At 43.1% G+C, this 21,983-nt stretch overlaps 1 protein-coding gene across 11 annotated transcripts in view; it reads left to right on the top strand.

Annotated features, from left to right (window-relative positions):
- Positions 1–17,681, top strand: part of LOC121315379 (AT-rich interactive domain-containing protein 1B-like) — a 189,203-nt gene extending 171,522 nt beyond the window's left edge. For 9 of the 11 annotated variants that reach the window (XM_041249417.1, XM_041249413.1, XM_041249419.1 and 6 more), the window contains 8 exons: positions 1,159–1,297; positions 2,140–2,297; positions 5,785–5,935; positions 6,170–6,289; positions 7,289–7,385; positions 12,800–13,592; positions 13,977–14,107; positions 15,193–17,681. In XM_041249417.1, the coding sequence (XP_041105351.1) occupies positions 1,159–1,297; positions 2,140–2,297; positions 5,785–5,935; positions 6,170–6,289; positions 7,289–7,385; positions 12,800–13,592; positions 13,977–14,107; positions 15,193–16,929 (3,326 nt within the window). In that variant the 3' untranslated portion in view covers positions 16,930–17,681. The remainder of the gene's footprint in view (positions 1–1,158; positions 1,298–2,139; positions 2,298–5,784; positions 5,936–6,169; positions 6,290–7,288; positions 7,386–12,799; positions 13,593–13,976; positions 14,108–15,192) is intronic. The other 2 variants (XM_041249415.1, XM_041249414.1) reach the window with 2 other exon arrangements.
- Positions 17,682–21,983: the final 4,302 nt, after the last annotated feature.

The raw sequence follows: 21,983 nt of genomic DNA, 5'->3' as shown, positions 1-21,983 counted from the left end.
TGTATGTTTGCACATGTGTGTTTGTGCATGTGTGTTTGTGTGTGTGTTTGTGTGTGTGTGTTTGCACGTGTGTGTTTGTGCGTGTGTGTTTGTGCGTGTGTGTTTGCACGTGTGTGTTTGCACGTGTGTGTTTGTGCGTGTGTGTTTGCACGTGTGTGTTTGCACGTGTGTGTTTGTGCGTGTGTTTGTGCCTGTGTGTTTGCGCGTGTGTGTTTGCACATGTGTGTTTGTGCGTGTATGTTTGCACGTGTGTGTTTGTGTGTGTGTGAGTGCGTGCGTGTTTGTGTTTGTGTGCGTGAGTGCGTGTTATCTCTGAGTGCCTCAGTCAGGGGCACTAACTATGTATTGAGTGATGATGGCATTATTTCCTTATTTAAATTTAGTTGAGTAAGCCAGTGTCTTAAATATATATCATATTTGTTTATATATATTTATCATATATTAATATGATATATTTTAGTATATAATGTATAATATAACTAAAATATATTATATTATGCAATATATTACTATTCTATTTTATTCTTTTTTTTGTTCCGGGAGTGCCTTGCAGCTTTAACTACTAAAATGAACTCTCTTCAAAGTTTAAGATGTCATACACTGTAATCACATTATGGCTTTTTGTCTTTTAAAAACCATTCCAACATTCTATAACTGCTCAGCTTGGCTTCCATGGCAACACATAAACCTGTGCTGCGGAAATGGAGCGAAGAATTAGGGCAACACAGTGAACCCCGAGCATCTGACCACAGAGTTCAGAAACTAACTGGGCATGTTCATCACACCAGCTAGCCATGTAATTAGAGTAGCTTTCGAGCAATGTTCTGACACTTTCAAACACAATAGAACTGCAGAGTTCGGAAACAGAAATGGACATGTTCGTCACACTGGCTAGCCATGTAACCAGACCAGCCTTCAAGCAATGTTCTGACACTTTCAAACACAATAGAAGCACATGACCAGTGCCCGTTTGTATGCACTCTTATAAACTAATATCAAGTAGGCCTCCTATCTGTTTACATCCTTGTGTAATTGCTACAGGCATTTGGATGTATTTGGTATTTGCCTGTCATTGGGGGAATGCGAAGTCTAGTGTGATCCTCTTCAGCTGTGTCTACATTACACTAACTGAGCACCTGCTTCTCCTGCTTCCCTCAGCCAATTCAGGCTCCTTGCAAGGCCCCCAGACCCCACAGTCAACTGGCAGCAGTTCCATGACTGAAGCTCCAGAAGACCTCCAGCCTCCAGCCCCAGTCTCCTCAGCACATGGGCAGATGCCACCCCTGCAGGGTAACAGGTAGGAGGCAGGAGGGCAACATGGGCTTCCTGAAGTCTTTCTGAATCTTTTCTAATGCACAGTAGAGAAAGGGTGAAGGGGTTATCAACACTACAAGCTGAATGCTTTCACGCTCCACCATAGCTGTACCAGATAACTGTTGATGTTGTCATTGTAATACTTCATGTTATGCTTCCATATATAGTGAGGTATGATTAAACTACTCTTCCCATTTGTCATTTCTGTGCTCTACCAAAATTCTAAGGTCAAAATAGAAAGGAAAAAAGTCACAAAATAGCTCCAGTGAAGACTTGAAAAGCCATCATTGGTAACACGTTTGTCTACTCGTGTTCTTTCATTTTCATTTTGTGTTGCCTTCTAGCGTAGAGAAAGCCCTTTCACATAATTCTAGGGTTGTGCCATTGTTCTGTGAATCATTATTACTTGCGTGCTTTTTTCTGCTATACTGAGCGGTACCCCATATTCCTTGTATACTTAAGAGGCTATTGTCAAAACCTAACGAGTATTCTCAGCACATTTACTAATTTTATCATTTTGCAAAATGTGCTTTCCTTTCCTCATTAAACTGAAATGAAGTTTCTGTTTTGCCCTGTTATGTTGTTCAAGTGAAACCCTCAGAATTTGGTGATCCTTTTTTGCCCCAGAGGTTTGCAACATACAGGAAGTGTCCAAGTTTTAAACAGCGGGCAGCAGGTAGCAGAGCTTAATATCTGTTTAATATCTTCTGGGATCGTGAGCAGTCGACCTACGAACTAATACAGTGCTGTTGAACTTGTAAAAGGAACTGTGACTGCTAATGTGTCTGTAACATATAGTGTGAGCCGCTCTGCTGGTTTTCCTAGAAGCAGTGCGGTCAGCGTGCAGGACCCCTTTTCAGAGATCAGTGACCCTGCATTCCAGAAGCACAGCACTCCATACCAGCCGGGGGTGAACACGCCGGAGGGGGTGATGAGGATGCACTTTGAATCCAGTAAGGGTCCTCTTGGTGGGATGAGAAAAGGTGACTTGTTGTTGTGTAATGTTTGTAGAGAGTGCTTCTAAAGTAACACGATGTGCACCACATTGTCCCAACTTCTTCTGCGACCCACTATGTGGCAATGTGTTGTAATGTAAAGTTTCACTAGAATCAGCACTGTATAACCTTGTTATAAAAGCAGTGCCAAAGCTGGTGGCCAGGAATCAGGAATTCCACAAGGCCCTTGCAGTGATGAGGCTCCAGTCAGCTGATTATAACCTCCTATCTGGAAAGGATTCTGTAATTGAAGGGAATAGAAATCGCACTGAACAGCGCAGGAGTTGAAGTCTGTGATGAAGCAGTACCCCCTCTATGGGCCCCAGGGGAAGTTACTTTTAAAGGCGCTGTTGTTTTTTCCTATTTTTATGGCTGCTGGTGCATGGAAACCAGTCTTCTTTTAATTTAGACACTTTTTTTCAGTTTCTGCCAATTCATAGCCTTGTAACTCCCAGGTTCTTTTGTTTAGGGTTGCTTAGAGTTTTTTTTTTTTTTGTTGCCAGTGCAAAGCGATTCACAGGAAGAAAGTTCTAAGAATGCACCGACATCCCTGCATGCCTGTCGCGCTGCCCATCACGCTGCTCGTCGCACTGCCCATCACGCTGCCTACTACTGCACAGCACGGTATTGCCTGGCTTTCTCATAGAGGCCTGTGCCTTGCATTCTGTGGAAACAAGGAATTACACTCCCCACACAGGCCTAGGGCTGCTATTTGTGATCCTTAACATGACACTGCCATCAAGTGGAAAAACAAATCATAGTGCTTTGTTTATTAATGTAGAGCACAAACTGCTAACAGTTTTATATCCAAGGATCCAGCAGGATCATAATGAAGAAAAGCAATTGATAAACTGAAAACTCACTATTTTAATAATTAGCTACAATATTTTATCTGTTTATTTTTAATTTGGAATTGCCAATTATTGTTCTTATTTTCTCCCCAATTTGCTAAGCCCAATTATTGTTTATTTCAACCTGGCTCACTGCTTCCAACCCTGCGCTGACTCAGAAACGTGTGCAGTCAGCTGTTCATTTCTTTTCACTCTGCAGACCTGCCATGCAGTCACCTCCGAGCTACATCAGAGGATCACGCAGCTCTGGGCAACTTACAGGCAGGCCCGCAGGCGCCCAGCCAGTCCACAGGGGTCTCTGGTGCGCAGTCAGCCAAGGACACCCTGGCCGACCTAAGCCCTCTCCCCTGGGCGGTGCTCGGCCAATTGTGCGCCGCCCCCTGGGAACTCCCATCCACTGGCAGCAGTAGACTATCCTGGACTCGCACCTGCGATCTCCAGGTTATAGGAGTGCCTTTACCAGATGTTCACTCGGGAGCCCCAATATTTTTCAGTTTATCAATTACTTTTCTATTTCAACACTATATATATATATATATATATATATATATATATATATATATATATATATATATATATATATGTATATATATATATATATTTATATATATATATATATATATATATATATATAATATAGATATACATACACATATATATATATATATATATATATATATTATATGGATACGTCCTGACTCCTGCTCGCACTTTACACTCTACTGAGGCTGGTCTGCAATAATCCCAGAAACAAGACTGAGCACCATGGGGCACCGTGGCTGTGGAATTCTCTGCCTAAGACTGTGGGGGCATCTCAGTCTGTCAATGTCTTTAAATCTCTTTTGAAAACTTACTTTTATACTTTGGCTTTTTGTAATAATTCATTTCTCTAATGTAATCAACCATTGTAATTTGCGCCTTGAGACTTCTTGTGAAAAGCGCTATAAATTAAATCTATTATTATTATTATTATTATTATTATTATTATTATTATTATTATTATTATTATTATTATTATTATTATTATCAGTGACGGCTGGTGACTTTTTTTATTGGTAAGGCACTTGGAACAGAGTGAGCACACGTACAAAAACGTGCGTGCATGAGTGCGCATTTTTGTGCATTTGTTATGCCAGCAAATATGTTTAGATGGAGAGAGCATTTTTCATTCAAAATTCACACTCATATTTCATTCAAAATATGAGGATATGAAACACATCTGTATCAGCAATTATCCTTACAAATGACAGAGCTTGGCCTAATTCTCAGTCACAAACAGACTTTAGTGTAGGCCTAGCCTGCGGCTGTAACGGTTCAAACAGATTGAAGAACTAACTGACCATGGGTGATCATCAGCACTATAACTCCTCTGCTTCTCGCTTCCAGAAATGAGACAGTATCATGAATCACGATTATGTAGCTAGATAGCTACTAGCTAGCTGTCAGCTGCCCTGATTAACTCTGTTTAACTAGCTAAGCCAGCAAGTCACCTAACAAAATGAACTGAAGACTGCACACATAATAGTGAATTAGTTCAAAATTATTAGCTACTCATTGAACAAAATACAAACAACAAAACACATGCACAAAACAGAACACTTACGACCGCTGCTCTGCTCGTTCCCAAGCTAGCCAGCTTCTTCGTAAGGCACCTCTCCATCAGTGCCTTACCAAGCCAAGAGTTGTCATGGAAACCATCCCATTGGAGCCCATTATAGTTGCTTGAGTGGGTAAGGCTGTCCCCTCCCGGTGCCTTACTAGGTACACTGCGCTTGCGTGAAATCTCAAGGGAGTTGCAACGCTCTCAGCCTAGCCACTGCTAGACCCGAGTCCAGGGCAGCGAATAGCGCTAGCGGAGCTGCGGAGGTCGGGCGTTTTGAAAGATGATATTAATTCAGAACAGTTACATTGTATTCGTTTAGGAAAAAAATAACTGGACAAATTAATGGTAAGACCGTGCCTAACCTGCCTATAGTGACGAGCCACCATTGATTATTATTATTATTAGAGAGCGAGAGAGACCCCCATGTTTTTCGCAAATAAGTAGTGGCACGAAATAAAACTGAAGGCATATATAAAACTAAATAAAACGAGAAAATAATTATAAAGCAAACAATGACATCTTTTAATTGGGAGGTTTATACAAAAGAATATTTTAAAGAAATACTTGCAGTTGTAGTTGTCAAGGCTCAGCTGTTACCATGGACACGGTCTGAAGGGAAATGAATTCTCTGACTAGCGCTTGCGCATAAGTAGAATTCGGAGCGAGTCGTTTGGGAATTAAAATTGTGATGGAAGAGAAGAGACGCTTGTTTCTAAAATGCCTAAACCGCGCATAACAATTAAACAACGTTGCAAAGAATTTCTCCTGACTTCTCTTCGCCAGCTGTTTAATCCACTGGAGATAGCCACTTGATCATCAGTGACAACAATATGGTGTATTGTGAACGTGTCACTGCTGAAGAAGTGGAAATACATTATTTTGCGACAGTGTGAAATATGCAGTTCAGAATCATTTTGACGGCTCTATAGATAATGTTGACATGCTGTTTGCCAGAATGTTTGATGGCGAGGGTTTTGGGATGACCGCTAAACTGCTCTAATCGAATGTTCATTCTCCTCAGTGCCTGGAAACAGTGAGCCCTTCATGAGTCCAGCACAGCTGTCCAGCAGCGGGATGCAGGACATGTACAGTCGGTCACCCTCAGCCGGGATGTCCAGTCTGGGGATGGGGCAGAGGCAGCAGTACCCCTATGGGCCAAGGTATGACAGGAGGTGAGGGGGACTGAACCATTGCCAGGCTTCCTAATACACCAGCATCATATTGTGTTATCAGCAGCCCCTTCAGAGAGAATTGCTTATCACATTGTAATGGAACGTGAACATTCACCCTCACATGCACTCCCCCCTCCACTCCTCTCCCCTCCCCTTGTTTAACTGCTGTGTAACTGTATGTTACCAAGTGTTATACACGGTGGCTGACTGTGTTTTCTTTCATGCTTCCCACAGACCAGATCACGGGATGAGCCCAGAAGGTAGTTTGGGGCCCCCTGGTGGTCAGAGTAACATGGTGCCTTCAAACAGTGACCCCAGCATGTACTCTCCACACGGACACCCTGGCCAGCAGAGGTAAGAGTGTAGTCTGTAATATCACAGAATAATCTGTAGTCTGTAATATCACAGAAGAATCTGCTAAATCTCTCTTTGCATGTATGTTGTTAAAGGTGCTGTTAGAAATGTGTGTTATTAACTTAGGAAGATGGTTACTGTATGAACCGTGTTGAGATTGTCAGTGGATTTATTGGGGTTTCCTGTAAAATGCTACCAATAAAATGAGCTGTAGGAGAGCTTGAAAGTGTGGTTCCTAATCTTTAGTGGGATCGTCACTGCTGTACTTTACTCACAGAGTGACTTAGGGGCTAAACTTATAGAAGGATGTGTTATACAGAGACACATTTGTGTTTGTTTTATAGTTTGAAGTGTATCTTAAACACAATCTCAAGATCATTTAGAAGTAATTCTCATGATGAGGGGATTCAGAGTTAAACCCAGCCCAGCACTACCAGTATTTAGCCCCTTTCACACTGGCACTGCTACCCGGGTCACAATCCTGCGTAGCGTGAACCACGTACCTGGGTCGTACCTGGGTTACCCCGGGTCGCAGCGACCCACCTCAGGATGTAATAACAAACAGCCATGCCTGCGTGAAGGGTTCACTTCCACAAGGAACATTTCTGTTTATTCTGTTTAGCCATATTTTTATTGATTGAGACACAGCATGAGCCAGAATGCAGCAGGGGTGAAGAAACATTTGCTCTAATTAACATCTGGGCTGATGGTTCAATCCAGAGAAGCTTGGATGGAAGTGTCAGTAGCAAGCTGCTTCCGGGGCATTGATACGCGCGTCGTTCCCTTGCGTCTGTCACCAAGGTCGGCCTGCTTTATTAACAACAGTGTGAAATCACGTAGCCGACCCGCATGGCACCGGGTCCTGACCCAGGTAGGTTTTGATCTGGGTAGAGCATGCCAGTGTGAAAGGGGCTTTTGTTGTTCAGAATTCTTCTCCTGTCCGTGACACAGAAGCGTCTCCACAGAGGCTTGCTTGACTTTGTATTATGTCTGTTGCAGACATGACCCCTACGGGCAGCAATACTCAGGACAGGGTCCCCCCTCATCACAGCCTCCATATGGGTCACATCAGCCTGCCATGTTCCCTCAGCAACAGGTAAGACAGACTGCCTGCTTCATTTTTATTGCATCAGAACACACATCACGTTAAACAAACACACACACACATTATATATATATAGCTCTGGAAAAAAATTAAGAGACCACTGCAAAATTATCAGTTTCTCTGGTTTTACTATTTATAGGTATGTGTTTGGGTAAAATGAACATTTTTGTTTTATTCTATAAACTACTGACAACATTTCTGCCAAATTCCAAATAAAAGTATTGTCATTTAGAGCATTTATTTGCAGAAAATGACAACTGGTTAAAATAACAAAAAAGATGCAGTGTTGTCAGACCTCGAATAATGCAAAGAAAATAAGTTCAGATTCATTTTTAAACAACACAATACTAATGTTTTAACTTAGGAAGAGTTCAGAAATCAATATTTGGTGGAATAACCCTGATTTTCAAGCACAGCTTTCATGCATCTTGGCATGCTATCCACCAGTCTTTCACATTGATGTTGGGTGACTTTATGCCACTCCTGGTGCAAAAATTCAACCAGCTCGGCTTTGTTTGATGGCTTGTGACCATCTATCTTCCTCTTGATCACATTCCAGAGGTTTTCAATAGGGTTCAGGTCTGGAGATTGGGCTGGCCTTGACAGGGTCTTGATCTGGTGGTCCTCCATCCACACCTTGATTGACCTGGCTGTGTGGCATGGAGCATTGTCCTGCTGGAAAAACCAATCCTCAGAGTTGGGGAACATTGTCAGAGCAGAAGGACAACCTTGTACTTGGCTTGATTCATGCCAAAGCTGCCCGATTCCAGCCTTGCTGAAGCACCCCCAGATCATCACCGATCCTCCACCACATTTCACAGTGGGTGCGAGACACTGTGGCTTGTAGGCCTCTCCAGGTCTCCGTTTAACCATTAGACGACCAGGTGTTGGGCAAAGCTGAAAATTGGACTCAACTGGGGGTGCTTCAGCAAGGCTGGAATCGGGCAGATTTGTCTTTGTGAAGGACGCATGAATCAAGCCAAGTACAAGGTTGTCCTGGAAGAAAACTTGCTTCCTTCTGCTCTGACAATGTTCCCCAACTCTGAGGATTGGTTTTTCCAGCAGGACAATGCTCCATGCCACACAGCCAGGTCAATCAAGGTGTGGATGGAGGACCACCAGATCAAGACCCTGTCATGGCCAGCCCAATCTCCAGACCTGAACCCCATTGAAAACCTCTGGAATGTGATCAAGAGGAAGATGGATGGTCACAAGCCATCAAACAAAGCCGAGCTGCTTGAATTTTTGCGCCAGGAGTGGCATAAAGTCACCCAACATCAATGTGAAAGACTGGTGGAGAGCATGCCAAGATGCATGAAAGCTGTGCTTGAAAATCAGGGTTATTCCACCAAATATTGATTTCTGAACTCTTCCTAAGTTAAAACATTAGTATTGTGTTGTTTAAAAATGAATCTGAACTTATTTTCTTTGCATTATTCGAGGTCTGACAACACTGCATCTTTTTTGTTATTTTGACCAGTTGTCATTTTCTGCAAATAAATGCTCTAAATGACAATATTTTTATTTGGAATTTGGGAGAAATGTTGTCAGTAGTTTATAGAATAAAACAAAAATGTTCATTTTACCCAAACACATACCTATAAATAGTAAAACCAGAGAAACTGATAATTTTGCAGTGGTCTCAATTTTTTCCAGATAGAGCTATATATATATATATATATATATATATATATATATATATATATATATATATATATATATATATTATATGACTGTGGGAGTGAAATGTGAGGTTTGTACAGTGTTGGGCTGGGTACTGAGAAGGAGAGACATTGTCTCCTCTTTGAATCAATCTGCAGCTGCTTTTCACTCAAATAATTCCTCCCAAATCCACATAGCAGGAAACTGATCAGATATTACTAACATGTATTTCACTATAAGAAACGTAAACGATTGAATTAGTTGCAATAGGGTAGTCTTTGTGTAAAGTTGCTTAGTCCTAATGAAAAAAGTGAAGATTAATATAATCTGGCAGCAGTAAATGTCTCAGAGCAATACAACACAAGTGCAGCGTTCTTTTATCTGAAATTACAATATCTTTAACATTAACCCTAACCTCATACTGACCACATCACATCTTCAACATTAACCCTAACCCCATACTGACCACATCACATCTTCAACATTAACCCTAACCCCATACTGACCACATCACATCTTCAACATTAACCCTAATCCCATATTGACCACATCACATCTTCAACATTAACCCTAACCCCATACTGACCACATCACATCTTCAACATTAACCCTAACCCCATACTGACCACATCACATCTTCAACATTAACCCTAACCCCATATTGACCACATCACATCTTCAACATTAACCCTAACCCCATACTGACCACATCACATCTTCAACATTAACCCTAACCCCATACTGACCACATCACATCTTCAACATTAACCCTAACCCCATACTGACCACATCACATCTTCAACATTAACCCTAACCCCATACTGACCACATCACATCTTCAACATTAACCCTAACCCCATACTGACCACATCACATCTTCAACATTAACCCTAACCCCATACTGACCACATCACATCTTCAACATTAACCCTAACCCCATACTGACCACATCACATCTTCAACATTAACCCTAACCCCATACTGACCACATCACATCTTCAACATTAACCCTAACCCCATACTGACCACATCACATCTTCAACATTAACCCTAACCCCATACTGACCACATCACATCTTCAACATTAACCCTAACCCCATACTGACCACATCACATCTTCAACATTAACCCTAACCCCATACTGACCACATCACATCTTCAACATTAACCCTAACCCCATACTGACCACATCACATCTTCAACATTAACCCTAACCCCATACTGACCACATCACATCTTCAACATTAACCCTAACCCCATACTGACCACATCACATCTTCAACATTAACCCTAACCCCATACTGACCACATCACATCTTCAACATTAACCCTAACCCCATACTGACCACATCACATCTTCAACATTAACCCTAACCCCATACTGACCACATCACATCTTCAACATTAACCCTAACCCCATACTGACCACATCACATCTTCAACATTAACCCTAACCCCATACTGACCACATCACATCTTCAACATTAACCCTAACCCCATACTGACCACATCACATCTTCAACATTAACCCTAACCCCATACTGACCACATCACATCTTCAACATTAACCCTAACCCCATACTGACCACATCACATCTTCAACATTAACCCTAACCCCATACTGACCACATCACATCTTCAACATTAACCCTAACCCCATATTGACCACATCACATCTTCAACATTAACCCTAACCCCATATTGACCACATCACATCTTCAACATTAACCCTAACCCCATACTGACCACATCACATCTTCAACATTAACCCTAACCCCATATTGACCACATCACATCTTCAACATTAACCCTAACCCCATATTGACCACATCACATCTTCAACATTAACCCTAACCCCATATTGACCACATCACATCTTCAACATTAACCCTAACCCCATATTGACCACATCACATCTTCAACATTAACCCTAACCCCATATTGACCACATCACATCTTCAACATTAACCCTAATCCCATATTGACCACATCACATCTTCAACATTAACCCTAACCCCATACTGACCACATCACATCTTCAACATTAACCCTAACCCCATATTGACCACATCACATCTTCAACATTAACCCTAACCCCATATTGACCACATCACATCTTCAACATTAACCCTAACCCCATATTGACCACATCACATCTTCAACATTAACCCTAACCCCATATTGACCACATCACATCTTCAACATTAACCCTAACCCCATATTGACCACATCACATCTTCAACATTAACCCTAACCCCATACTGACCACATCACATCTTCAACATTAACCCTAACCCCATATTGACCACATCACATCTTCAACATTAACCCTAATCCCATATTGACCACATCACATCTTCAACATTAACCCTAACCCCATATTGACCACATCACATCTTCAACATTAACCCTAATCCCATATTGACCACATCACATCTTCAACATTAACCCTAACCCCATACTGACCACATCACATCTTCAACATTAACCCTAACCCCATATTGACCACATCACATCTTCAACATTAACCCTAACCCCATATTGACCACATCACATCTTCAACATTAACCCTAACCCCATATTGACCACATCACATCTTCAACATTAACCCTAACCCCATATTGACCACATCACATCTTCAACATTAACCCTAACCCCATACTGACCACATCACATCTTCAACATAACCCTAACCCCATACTGACCACATCACATCTTCAACATTAACCCTAACCCCATACTGACCACATCACATCTTCAACATTAACCCTAACCCCATACTGACCACATCACATCTTCAACATTAACCCTAACCCCATACTGACCACATCACATCTTCAACATTAACCCTAACCCCATACTGACCACATCACATCTTCAACATTAACCCTAACCCCATACTGACCACATCACATCTTCAACATCAACCCTAACCCCATACTGACCACATCACATCTTCAACATTAACCCTAACCCCATATTGACCACATCACATCTTCAACATTAACCCTAACCCCATACTGACCACATCACATCTTCAACATCAACCCTAACCCCATACTGACCACATCACATCTTCAACATTAACCCTAACCCCATACTGACCACATCACATCTTCAACATCAACCCTAACCCCATACTGACCACATCACATCTTCAACATCAACCCTAACCCCATACTGACCACATCACATCTTCAACATCAACCCTAACCCCATACTGACCACATCACATCTTCAACATCAACCCTAACCCCATACTGACCACATCACATCTTCAACATTAAACCCCATACTGACCACATCACATCTTCAACTAACCCTAACCCCATACTGACCACATCACATCTTCAACATTAACCCTAACGTCATACTGACCACATCACATCTTCAACATTAACCCTAACCCCATACTGACCACATCACATCTTCAACATTAACCCTAACCCCATACTGACCACATCACATCTTCAACATTAACCCTAACCCCATACTGACCACATCACATCTTCAACATTAACCCTAACCCCATACTGACCACATCACATCTTCAACATTAACCCTAACCTCATACTGACCACATCACATCTTCAACATTAACCCTAACCCCATACTGACCACATCACATCTTCAACATTAACCCTAACCTCATATTGACCACATCTCATCATTAACATTTAATCTTGATAGCAAAAGAGATGTGGATTTCATAATGTTTAACATGACTACGAATTCCTTCCTAGGGCTACAAGCGTCCCATGGAGGGCATGTACAGCCCCCCAGCCAAGCGACATGAAGGGGAAATCTACAGCATGCAGTGTGGCGGCCAGCACCCCGACATGTACAGCCAGTATGGCAGCAGCTTCTCTGGGCCCGAGCGGCGGCCCATTCAGGGACAGTATCCCTACCCTTACAGCCGGGACAGGCTGCAGATAGCTGGGCAACCCCCCCCACAGCAGCACGGGATGCTGAGCAGCGCCCTCCAGCACACCTCCAACACTGGCGCGGGCCCCCAGCAAAACACGTGGCCCTCCAGGACTGCTCTACCATATCCCTACCCCAACAGACAAGGACCCGGGGCATCCTCCCAGGGACCCATCTACCCTGGTATGGGCAGGGAGGATGAGAGCGTGGTCCCTGACCAGAGGCTAAACCCAGAGAGCCAATGGCCAAGTCACGTCAACCAGCGGCAGTCCCCCTACCTGCCCCCTTCCTCCAGCTCCCTGGCCTCCATGACCTCACGGCCTCCCCAGCCCTCCTATCAGACTCCTCCCTCTTTGCCAAACCATATCTCCGGGGCGCCCAGCCCTGCCTCCTTCCAGCGCTCCCTGGAGTCCCGCGTGTCCCCCAGCAAGTCTCCCTTTCTACCAGCCATGAAGATGCAGAAGGTGGGCCAACCCGCCCCCGCGTCCCACGTCAGCGGCCCCGTGGTTCAGCCACCAATCAGCAGACGTGAGATTGGCTTTCCCCCTGGCTCTGCGGAGGCAACGCAGCCTGTCCTGAAGCCACGGCGCAGGATCACCTCCAAGGACACGGGTAAGGGTCCTTTCACTGGGGATCCTCGGGGTATGATTTGAAAAGGTTGTCACACAGAGTAAAGTGGTTAAATCCAGTACTGACGGCTTGGTGAAGAACAGCCAATGCGTACTCTGAGAGAGCTGTGTGTCAGCCTTCAAATATTTTGTCTGCGGGTGTCAGAGCTCTGGAGGAGGCCCCACTCCAATTCGAGAGATTCAGATATGCCGGCATTGGCTGTCTGACTCTTTCCATGTGAAGCTCAGATTTGAAGTTGCCACTAGAAAAACAGAATGTCCCAGACTTGCACAGTGTATTAATATGGATTAGAGAAAAGAGGCTTTCAAGCACACATACTTAACTACTTTGTGTGTGTGTGTGTGTTTTCCTGTTCCCTCTCCTTAGCAACACCAGAGGCATGGCGTGTGATGATGTCTCTAAAATCCGGTCTCCTGGCTGAAAGCACATGGGCTCTGGATACCATTAACATCCTTCTGTACGATGACAGCACGGTCGCCTCGTTCAACCTCCTGCAGGTAAGAGATCCTTCTGTACGATGACAGCACGATCGCCTCGTTTAACCTCCTGCAGGTAAGAGATCCTTCTGTACGATGACAGCACGGTCGCCTCGTTCAACCTCCTGCAGGTAAGAGATCCTTCTGTACGATGACAGCACGGTCGCCTCGTTTAACCTCCTGCAGGTAAGAGATCCTTCTGTACGATGACAGCACGGTCGCCTCGTTTAACCTCCTGCAGGTAAGAGATCCTTCTGTACGATGACAGCACGGTCGCCTCGATTCAACCTCCTGCAGGTAAGAGATCCTTCTGTACGATGACAGCACGGTCGCCTCGTTTAACCTCCTGCAGGTAAGAGATCCTTCTGTACGATGACAGCACGGTCGCCTCGTTTAACCTGCTGCAGGTAAGAGATCCTTCTGTACGATGACAGCACGGTCGCCTCGTTTAACCTCCTGCAGGTAAGAGATCCTTCTGTACGATGACAGCACGGTCGCCTCGTTCAACCTGCTGCAGGTAAGAGATCCTTCTGTACGATGACAGCACGGTCGCCTCGTTCAACCTGCTGCAGGTAAGAGATCCTTCTGTACGATGACAGCACGGTCGCCTCGTTTAACCTCCTGCAGGTAAGAGATCCTTCTGTACGATGACAGCACGGTCGCCTCGTTTAACCTCCTGCAGGTAAGAGATCCTTCTGTACGATGACAGCACGGTCGCCTCGTTTAACCTCCTGCAGGTAAGAGATCCTTCTGTACGATGACAGCACGGTCGCCTCGTTCAACCTCCTGCAGGTAAGAGAATTACATGAAACACACTGGGATTAGGCAGAGGGATAGGTTTTAATATGAGAGTTTGTGATTAACTAACAAATAAAGAAAGCTATAATACACCGGATTCCTTCCAATTAAAAACGCAGCTCAAGTACCCCACCCTCAATGTGAGAAAAAACTAAAACATTAAATAAAGATGCATTTACACAGATACAACCTCAATTACACATATAAGAAAACGATGTATGGAGGCAGTTTGTGGATGCTGCTGTGACTCACACAGCATTACAGTTATTACTTGTGTTATTACTTTTCCCATTGTTTTTCCTTTTTAGTTACCTGGATTCTTGGAACTCATGGTTGAGTATTTCAGAAAATGCCTGATTGAAATGTTCGGCATCCTAAAGGAATATGAAATTGGTGCTCCAGGCCAGAAGGCTCTTCTTGAACCAGTTTCCATTAAAAAGGAGAACATTCAGTCCAAAGCGAGTGATTGCGGGACTGAGGAGGTTAAAACAGACTGCAAGGAGGAGCAGGCTAAGGAACTGGATGAACCTGAGATTGACAAGGAGGAGGTGGAGGCAGAGGCAGAGGAACAGGAAGAGAAGAGGGGGGTCGACACTGAAGAGACCTTGGACAAGCCAGAAGAGAAACCAAAACAAGCCAGCAAGTTCGACAAGCTGCCCCTGGAGCTGGTGGATGCAGGGGATGACTTTGTGGTGGAACGCTCAGAGCAGCTGAAACACGTCCAGGAGTTCAGCAGCGGGCTCCTCCATTGGAAGATCGGGGGAGGAGACTCCACGGAACACATCCAGACCCACTTTGAGAGCAGGGTGGAGGTGGTGATGAGGGGGTGGCATGGGGACTCCTGTGCTAACCCAGACAAAGAGCACAAGAAAAACAAGCAAGTGGAAATGGAGGAAACAGTGTCAGAAGATCAAGTGGAGAACAGCATCATGGCAACCATCGATGATGTGCTGAGTGCCCGTCCTGGAGCTCTCACGGACGGCAATCTGTTTCCCACCTCCACACACCCTGACCAGCTGGCCTTACGCATCCGTCAAGCCAAGAGCCATAGAAAAATCAAGCTTCTGGAAGATGAGCACAAGACTCGAGACGAGCTGCCTCTGTCCACCATTGCCAGCTGGCAGGACTCTCTCACCAAGCGCTGCATCTGCGTGTCCAATATTGTGCGCAGCTTGTCCTTTGTGCCTGGAAATGATGCAGAGATGTCAAAACACTCGGGGCTGGTCCTGATCCTGGGGAAGATGGTCCTTCTGCACCATGAGCATCCTGAGAGGAAGCGAGCCCCCCAGACCTACGAGACGGGAGAGGCACAGGACAAGGGATTGGCGTGCAGCAAGGACGAGTGGTGGTGGGACTGCCTGGCAGTCCTGCGGGAGGACACCTTGGTCACCTTGGCTAACATTGCGGGGCACCTGGACCTCTCTCTTTACCCACAGAGCATTTGTCTGCCCATCCTGGATGGTCTACTGCACTGGATGGTCTGCCCATCAGCCGAGGCCCAGGACCCCTTCCCCCTGGCAGAGCCGAGCTCAGCCCTCACCCCCCAGAGACTTGCGCTGGAGACCCTGTGCAAGCTTAGCGTCCAGGACAGCAATGTGGACCTCATCCTGGCGACCGCGCCCTTCAGCCGGCTGGAGAAGCTGTATGCCACCTTGCTTCGTTTCGTGGGAGACCGCAAGAACCAGGTCTACCGGGAAATGTCAGTAGCCATTTTATCTAACCTTGCCCAAGGGGACACATTGGCATCACGGGCCATAGCTGTGCAGAAAGGAAGCATTGGGAACTTATTAAGCTTCCTGGAGGATGGAGTCACCCTGGCACAGTACCAACAGAGCCAGCACAACCACCTCCACATGGAGCCGCCCAGCATCAACATGATGTGCAGGGCAGCAAAGGCTCTTCTTGCCATGGCCAGGGTGGAGGAGAATCGCTCAGAGTTTGTTTTGTTTGAAGGACGGCTGCTTGACATTTCCATATCCTCTGTGCTAAACTCCACAGTGGCCTGCATCATTTGTGAAGTACTCTTTCAGATTGGACGCTTATGACAGCAGTGGGAGGCCAAGCATGTGTGAGTGGAGACATAAAAACAGGTCACATATAATTGGCTCTATATATATTGTATTTAAACTAATAATAATAATAATAATAATAATAATAAATAATAATAATAATAATAATTAAGAAGAAGAATCTTTGTACTTCTCACTATTACCATTTGCAAGCTTTAAAATAATTTGACAGTCTTTTAATATGTGCTGTTCATATGTACAAGTACTTTCTTCTTTGTGATGTTTTTGAGGGTTCCTCTTTATTTTTTATAAATGTTCATACCTGTTTTTTTTTATTTTTTAGTTTAACATACATAAATTGTGAGTTCACGTGTCAATTACAGAAAACAAATCATTGTTCTGATTGAGACAAGGAAATATATGCACCTTCCAAATCTCTGTGCAACAGGGAAATAGATTGTTGTTGGGCAATAGAGCAACTTGTGCACCAGGGGGCAGTGTTGCATTTGCCTAGCAGTTAAAAAAAAAAAAAAAAAAAAAAAAAAAAAAGACGTGGTTTCTTTAGTCATTTTGCTGTGTTTGTTTGTTTGTTTTGTATTGCCTATGAGCCATGATGTGTGTAGAAGTTGTACATTGAACATGCCCTCAATTATTTTGTTGTGTTAGTACAGCAGGGATGGATATGAGTCCCACTGCATAGCATAGCAGTTAAATCCATTCCTGGTTTTACTATGAGTTCAATAAGACACACCAGAGCTTGCTACCTCTATACACTGGGGCTAATCAAGCACATATTAAGACCTGGGATGGGTGAAACTCCTCTGCAATAGGAATCTTATTTCCATCCCGATACAGTGTGTTTTTTTTCTCTCTCCCATACACCCACCCTCCAAAGCTGTGATAACTACAAAGTGATGGTAGTTGTTATTGTTATAATATTAATTTATAGTTATTATTATTATTATAAATCTGTTGTTATTCAGGCCCTTTCTCCTACCGAGGGTCTTGTATGTAAGAAGTCAAGCTCAATTGATCGAGGTGTGGAAGTGATTATTTACAAGTGGTTATTAAGTAAAATGAAGATCGTGGATCTCAAAGATTTCTTCAGTGGATCAGCATATTTCTAGTTCAGATAATGTAGTTAAAGAAATACAAACTTGATGTAAATTCCTTCTTTTCCTCTGGCTTAATTAATATCATTTATTCAGTATAAAGTCTTTATACTATCTGTTCCACATGTTCAAAGTAAATGTACATTAAATCTTGTTACACACCTTGATGGGTGTTCTTGAATGCTTTGTCATGTTTATCACACCGCTGGGTACTGAGTATGTATATTTCAGACTGGAATATACTTTGATGTAACTACCATTCATTTCATTCTGTGATGTGAACAACAATAATAATAATAATAATAATGTCTGCTACTTGTGTGATTAACTATCCATTCTGGGAGCACACATACCTTTATAATCTCTAATGTGTACATAGCCTCGTACATAAGGTAGCTGTAATTGCACTACATTCTGGAGTTGCATAGTCTAACCATGGTTAATACTGTACATGGCTAATCCATGTTTCGGATGATGGCTTGCTGCTTTCTGTAGAGAGCGTTTTGCACTGTATTCGGATATTCTTCACAGAATATACTAATACAGGACAGCCTGTCCTTCCCCAGAGCACCCACTTCATATAATGCCACCTGCGTCCCGGTATATACTTTGCAGCAGTACAGTATGTGGAATTTCAAGAATGAATTGCACTTCCATTGAACTGCTGTTTCTTAAACCAGCTCAGCCAAGTTTCTAGATCACCCAGCCATCTACCCACATGCAAATGCATGTTACATAAGCTTGAGTCACTGCATTCTACAGATATCCGTAAAAGGAGAAACTCTCACAAAAAAAAGCCACAGTACAATTATTTGCTCTCACTATAAAGCCACATTTTTGCATCTGATCCCACTCTCTGCACCTATTACACCCCAGCACTCCCCACAGTGCAAGCTGCGGGAGATGCAGGGGCAGGAGAATCACTGGAAGCCAAAGGCAAGGCGCTTACTAGGCTGCCAACAGTGGGTTTGGATTTTGTTTGTAAGTACTGTATATATCTGGACTGTAGCTTGTAGTTAATTCATTGTAATGAAAACGCTTCACACACCACCCACATCATTATGTGAGCTCACCATCAACACTCCTACTGTACACCTTGTGCTAAGTTTTGATTAAAAGTGCACTTTTTGTTTTAATCTCTTATTAGCCCTTGCAATGTTATCACAGGTCCCCATGTTCCTCTGTTAAAGATCTTGTGGTTCTTGGCCGGTTTTTGACAGAGGCAGATATTCCAAAGACAGCTCTATAGATTCAAACTTGGTGGTGTTTCCTGGTACCAGATCATTTCATGGGTTGTACTGTAAAGCCCTTGACACGAGTCAATTTGCTAACAACTTTTATGGCCTGCGACCAAATCCCGTGAGGACTGCCCCGTGTAACAGCCCTGACAACGTATTGTCAACATTCTGACAACTGCCTGGCAACGCGATTGCTTAAGTGAACAGCAATCCTACTGCAGGCAACAGGTGCCATGCAATATCCAATCAGAGCACTTGTGTGTGTCATGTGATTCTGTCTGGTACAGTGAAAACAATAGTCAAAATGAACACGACAGCCGGAATTACTAGACTCTGGACAAATAAATACTTCTCATGCTTTCCATTAGTTCTGTTGCAATATGTCTAATTGTTCGATGGTCATTTTGTGAACCACACCTAAACATCCGTTTCTTACGTTTTTCCAATATATATATATATATTATATAATATATATAATATATATCTATATATATATAATATATATTATAATATATTACTAGAATAATAGATTGTCTTGAGTGAGTTACAGGAGGATGATTCCACATAGGGTTTCTCTGATACCGGAGGTCACGTCATTTTATTAATGTCACACTGTCACACTGTCACACTGTCACACAACCCCGAGATGGAATTGCTTTTCTTTAACTCGCTTAAGAGACCCATCTATTATTTTGTATACTACATGGGTACCCAGGTGACATTAAAGAAGTAGTTCAGCAGTAGGGGTTTTTTTTAAATGTAGTGTTTCAGTGCTGTACAGTCGTTATGCATTTACCGTTTATTAATTCTAATGAATAATTACATATTTTGAGCTAGCTCCCACACTGTACTTCCTGTACTTTTTTTTGGAAAAGAAAAAAAAAATTCTGAATCAAACTAAGCTCTTCAATTAAATACTTTGTGAAAGTTGTTAACAGTTCAGAAATTCAGTGTGTCTGTGGGTGTGTGTGTGTAATACTAACTGCCAGCATTCGCTGAGGGGCATACATTGAACAGTTTCCTCTTTTTAATTGAAATGATTGTTCCACTTGCTGTTTAATTGTTGTACGGTTGCTCTTAATTTAATGTACACGTCTCTTGTCTGCCCCACACCCTCTTTGTATGATCTTCATGTTTATTTCTCGCCCCCAGTGTGTTACGCTTGCCGTCTCTTTCCCTTTCCCCTGTTTGCGTCTTTATTCTCTGCTTAGTTCAGTGCCTATAAATGCTACTGTTAGCTAGCAGTCAGTGTGGTAGCGCAAATAAAAAAGCAACACATTGAAATCTCATTTGCTTGTCTCGAACTTCTTTGCTGAACCTGTCCGCACCAACGCTGCAGTATGCTTTTATTACAGAGTTATTTTATTTTTATTTTTTTATCCCCGTGACTTTATTCTCCCTCTGTCATTTTCTATGTGATTTTAAATACATTGACTGTGGCTGCTCCGTGATTTACGTCCAAATTTTCTGTGAAAAACTCCTAGCCTTACTTATGGCCCTTTTCTTGTTTAATGGCTGCCATTTCAAAATGTTAATTTACTGTTAATTCCAGAACCACGTGACATAGTTATTAAATATGATTGGATATTGCTTGGATTAAAGGCAATTTGTTGCCTGTTCATTGTATCGTGTAACAGGTCAAATCCCCCGCGGTGACATCACTGGCAACACGTTGCTACAATTTATGTTACCAGCGCATTGACTCGTGTTCAAGGGCTTTAAAACTCACTGCAGTGCCTGGTATCTGATCACTTCACTGCAGTTTAAACCCAGGGCAGTGCCTGGCACCTGATCACTTCACTGCAGTTCAAATTCACTTCACTGCAGTTCAAACTCACTGCTGTTCTTGGTACCTGATCACTTCACTGCAGTTCAAACTCACTGCTGTTCTTGGTACCTGATCACTTCACTGCAGTTCAAACTCACTGCTGTTCTTGGTACCTGATCACTTCACTGCAGTTCAAACTCACTGCTGTTCTTGGTACCTGATCACTTCACTGCAGTTCAAACTCACTGCTGTTCTTGGTACCTGATCACTTCACTGCAGTTCAAACTCACTGCTGTTCTTGGTACCTGATCACTTCACTGCAGTTCAAACTCACTGCTGTTCTTGGTACCTGATCACTTCACTGCAGTTCAAACTCACTGCTGTTCTTGGTACCTGATCACTTCACTGCAGTTCAAACTCACTGCTGTTCTTGGTACCTGATCACTTCACTGCAGTTCAAACTCACTGCTGTTCTTGGTACCTGATCACTTCACTGCAGTTCAAACTCACTGCTGTTCTTGGTACCTGATCACTTCACTGCAGTTCAAACTCACTGCTGTTCTTGGTACCTGATCACTTCACTGCAGTTCAAACTCACTGCTGTTCTTGGTACCTGATCACTTCACTGCAGTTCAAATTCACTTCACTGCAGTTCAAACTCACTGCTGTTCTTGGTACCTGATCACTTCACTGCAGTTCAAACTCACTCAAGTTAATCGCTCTGCAACCAGATCATGTGAACAGTAGCACTTTACCAACTGTATATCATTGAGTTTTAAATGTAATTTAACTTTGTAGCATTGTATTTTAAATGGATTTAAACTGTATAGCATTGTATTTTAAATGGAATTAAACCGTATAGCATTGCACTTTAAATGTATTTTTTGGCATGTCCTGATTGTGAAGAACCAAAAGATTCTCAGCATGTTATTTTTTTTTTGTAACTTTTGAACGCAACAGGAGTTTTAAATT

Source organism: Polyodon spathula, chromosome 5 (assembly GCF_017654505.1).
Source record: "Polyodon spathula isolate WHYD16114869_AA chromosome 5, ASM1765450v1, whole genome shotgun sequence".
Taxonomy (NCBI): domain Eukaryota; kingdom Metazoa; phylum Chordata; class Actinopteri; order Acipenseriformes; family Polyodontidae; genus Polyodon; species Polyodon spathula.
The sequence above is the reverse complement of the archived record's forward strand: the minus strand, read 5'-3'. Positions and strand labels throughout refer to the sequence as shown.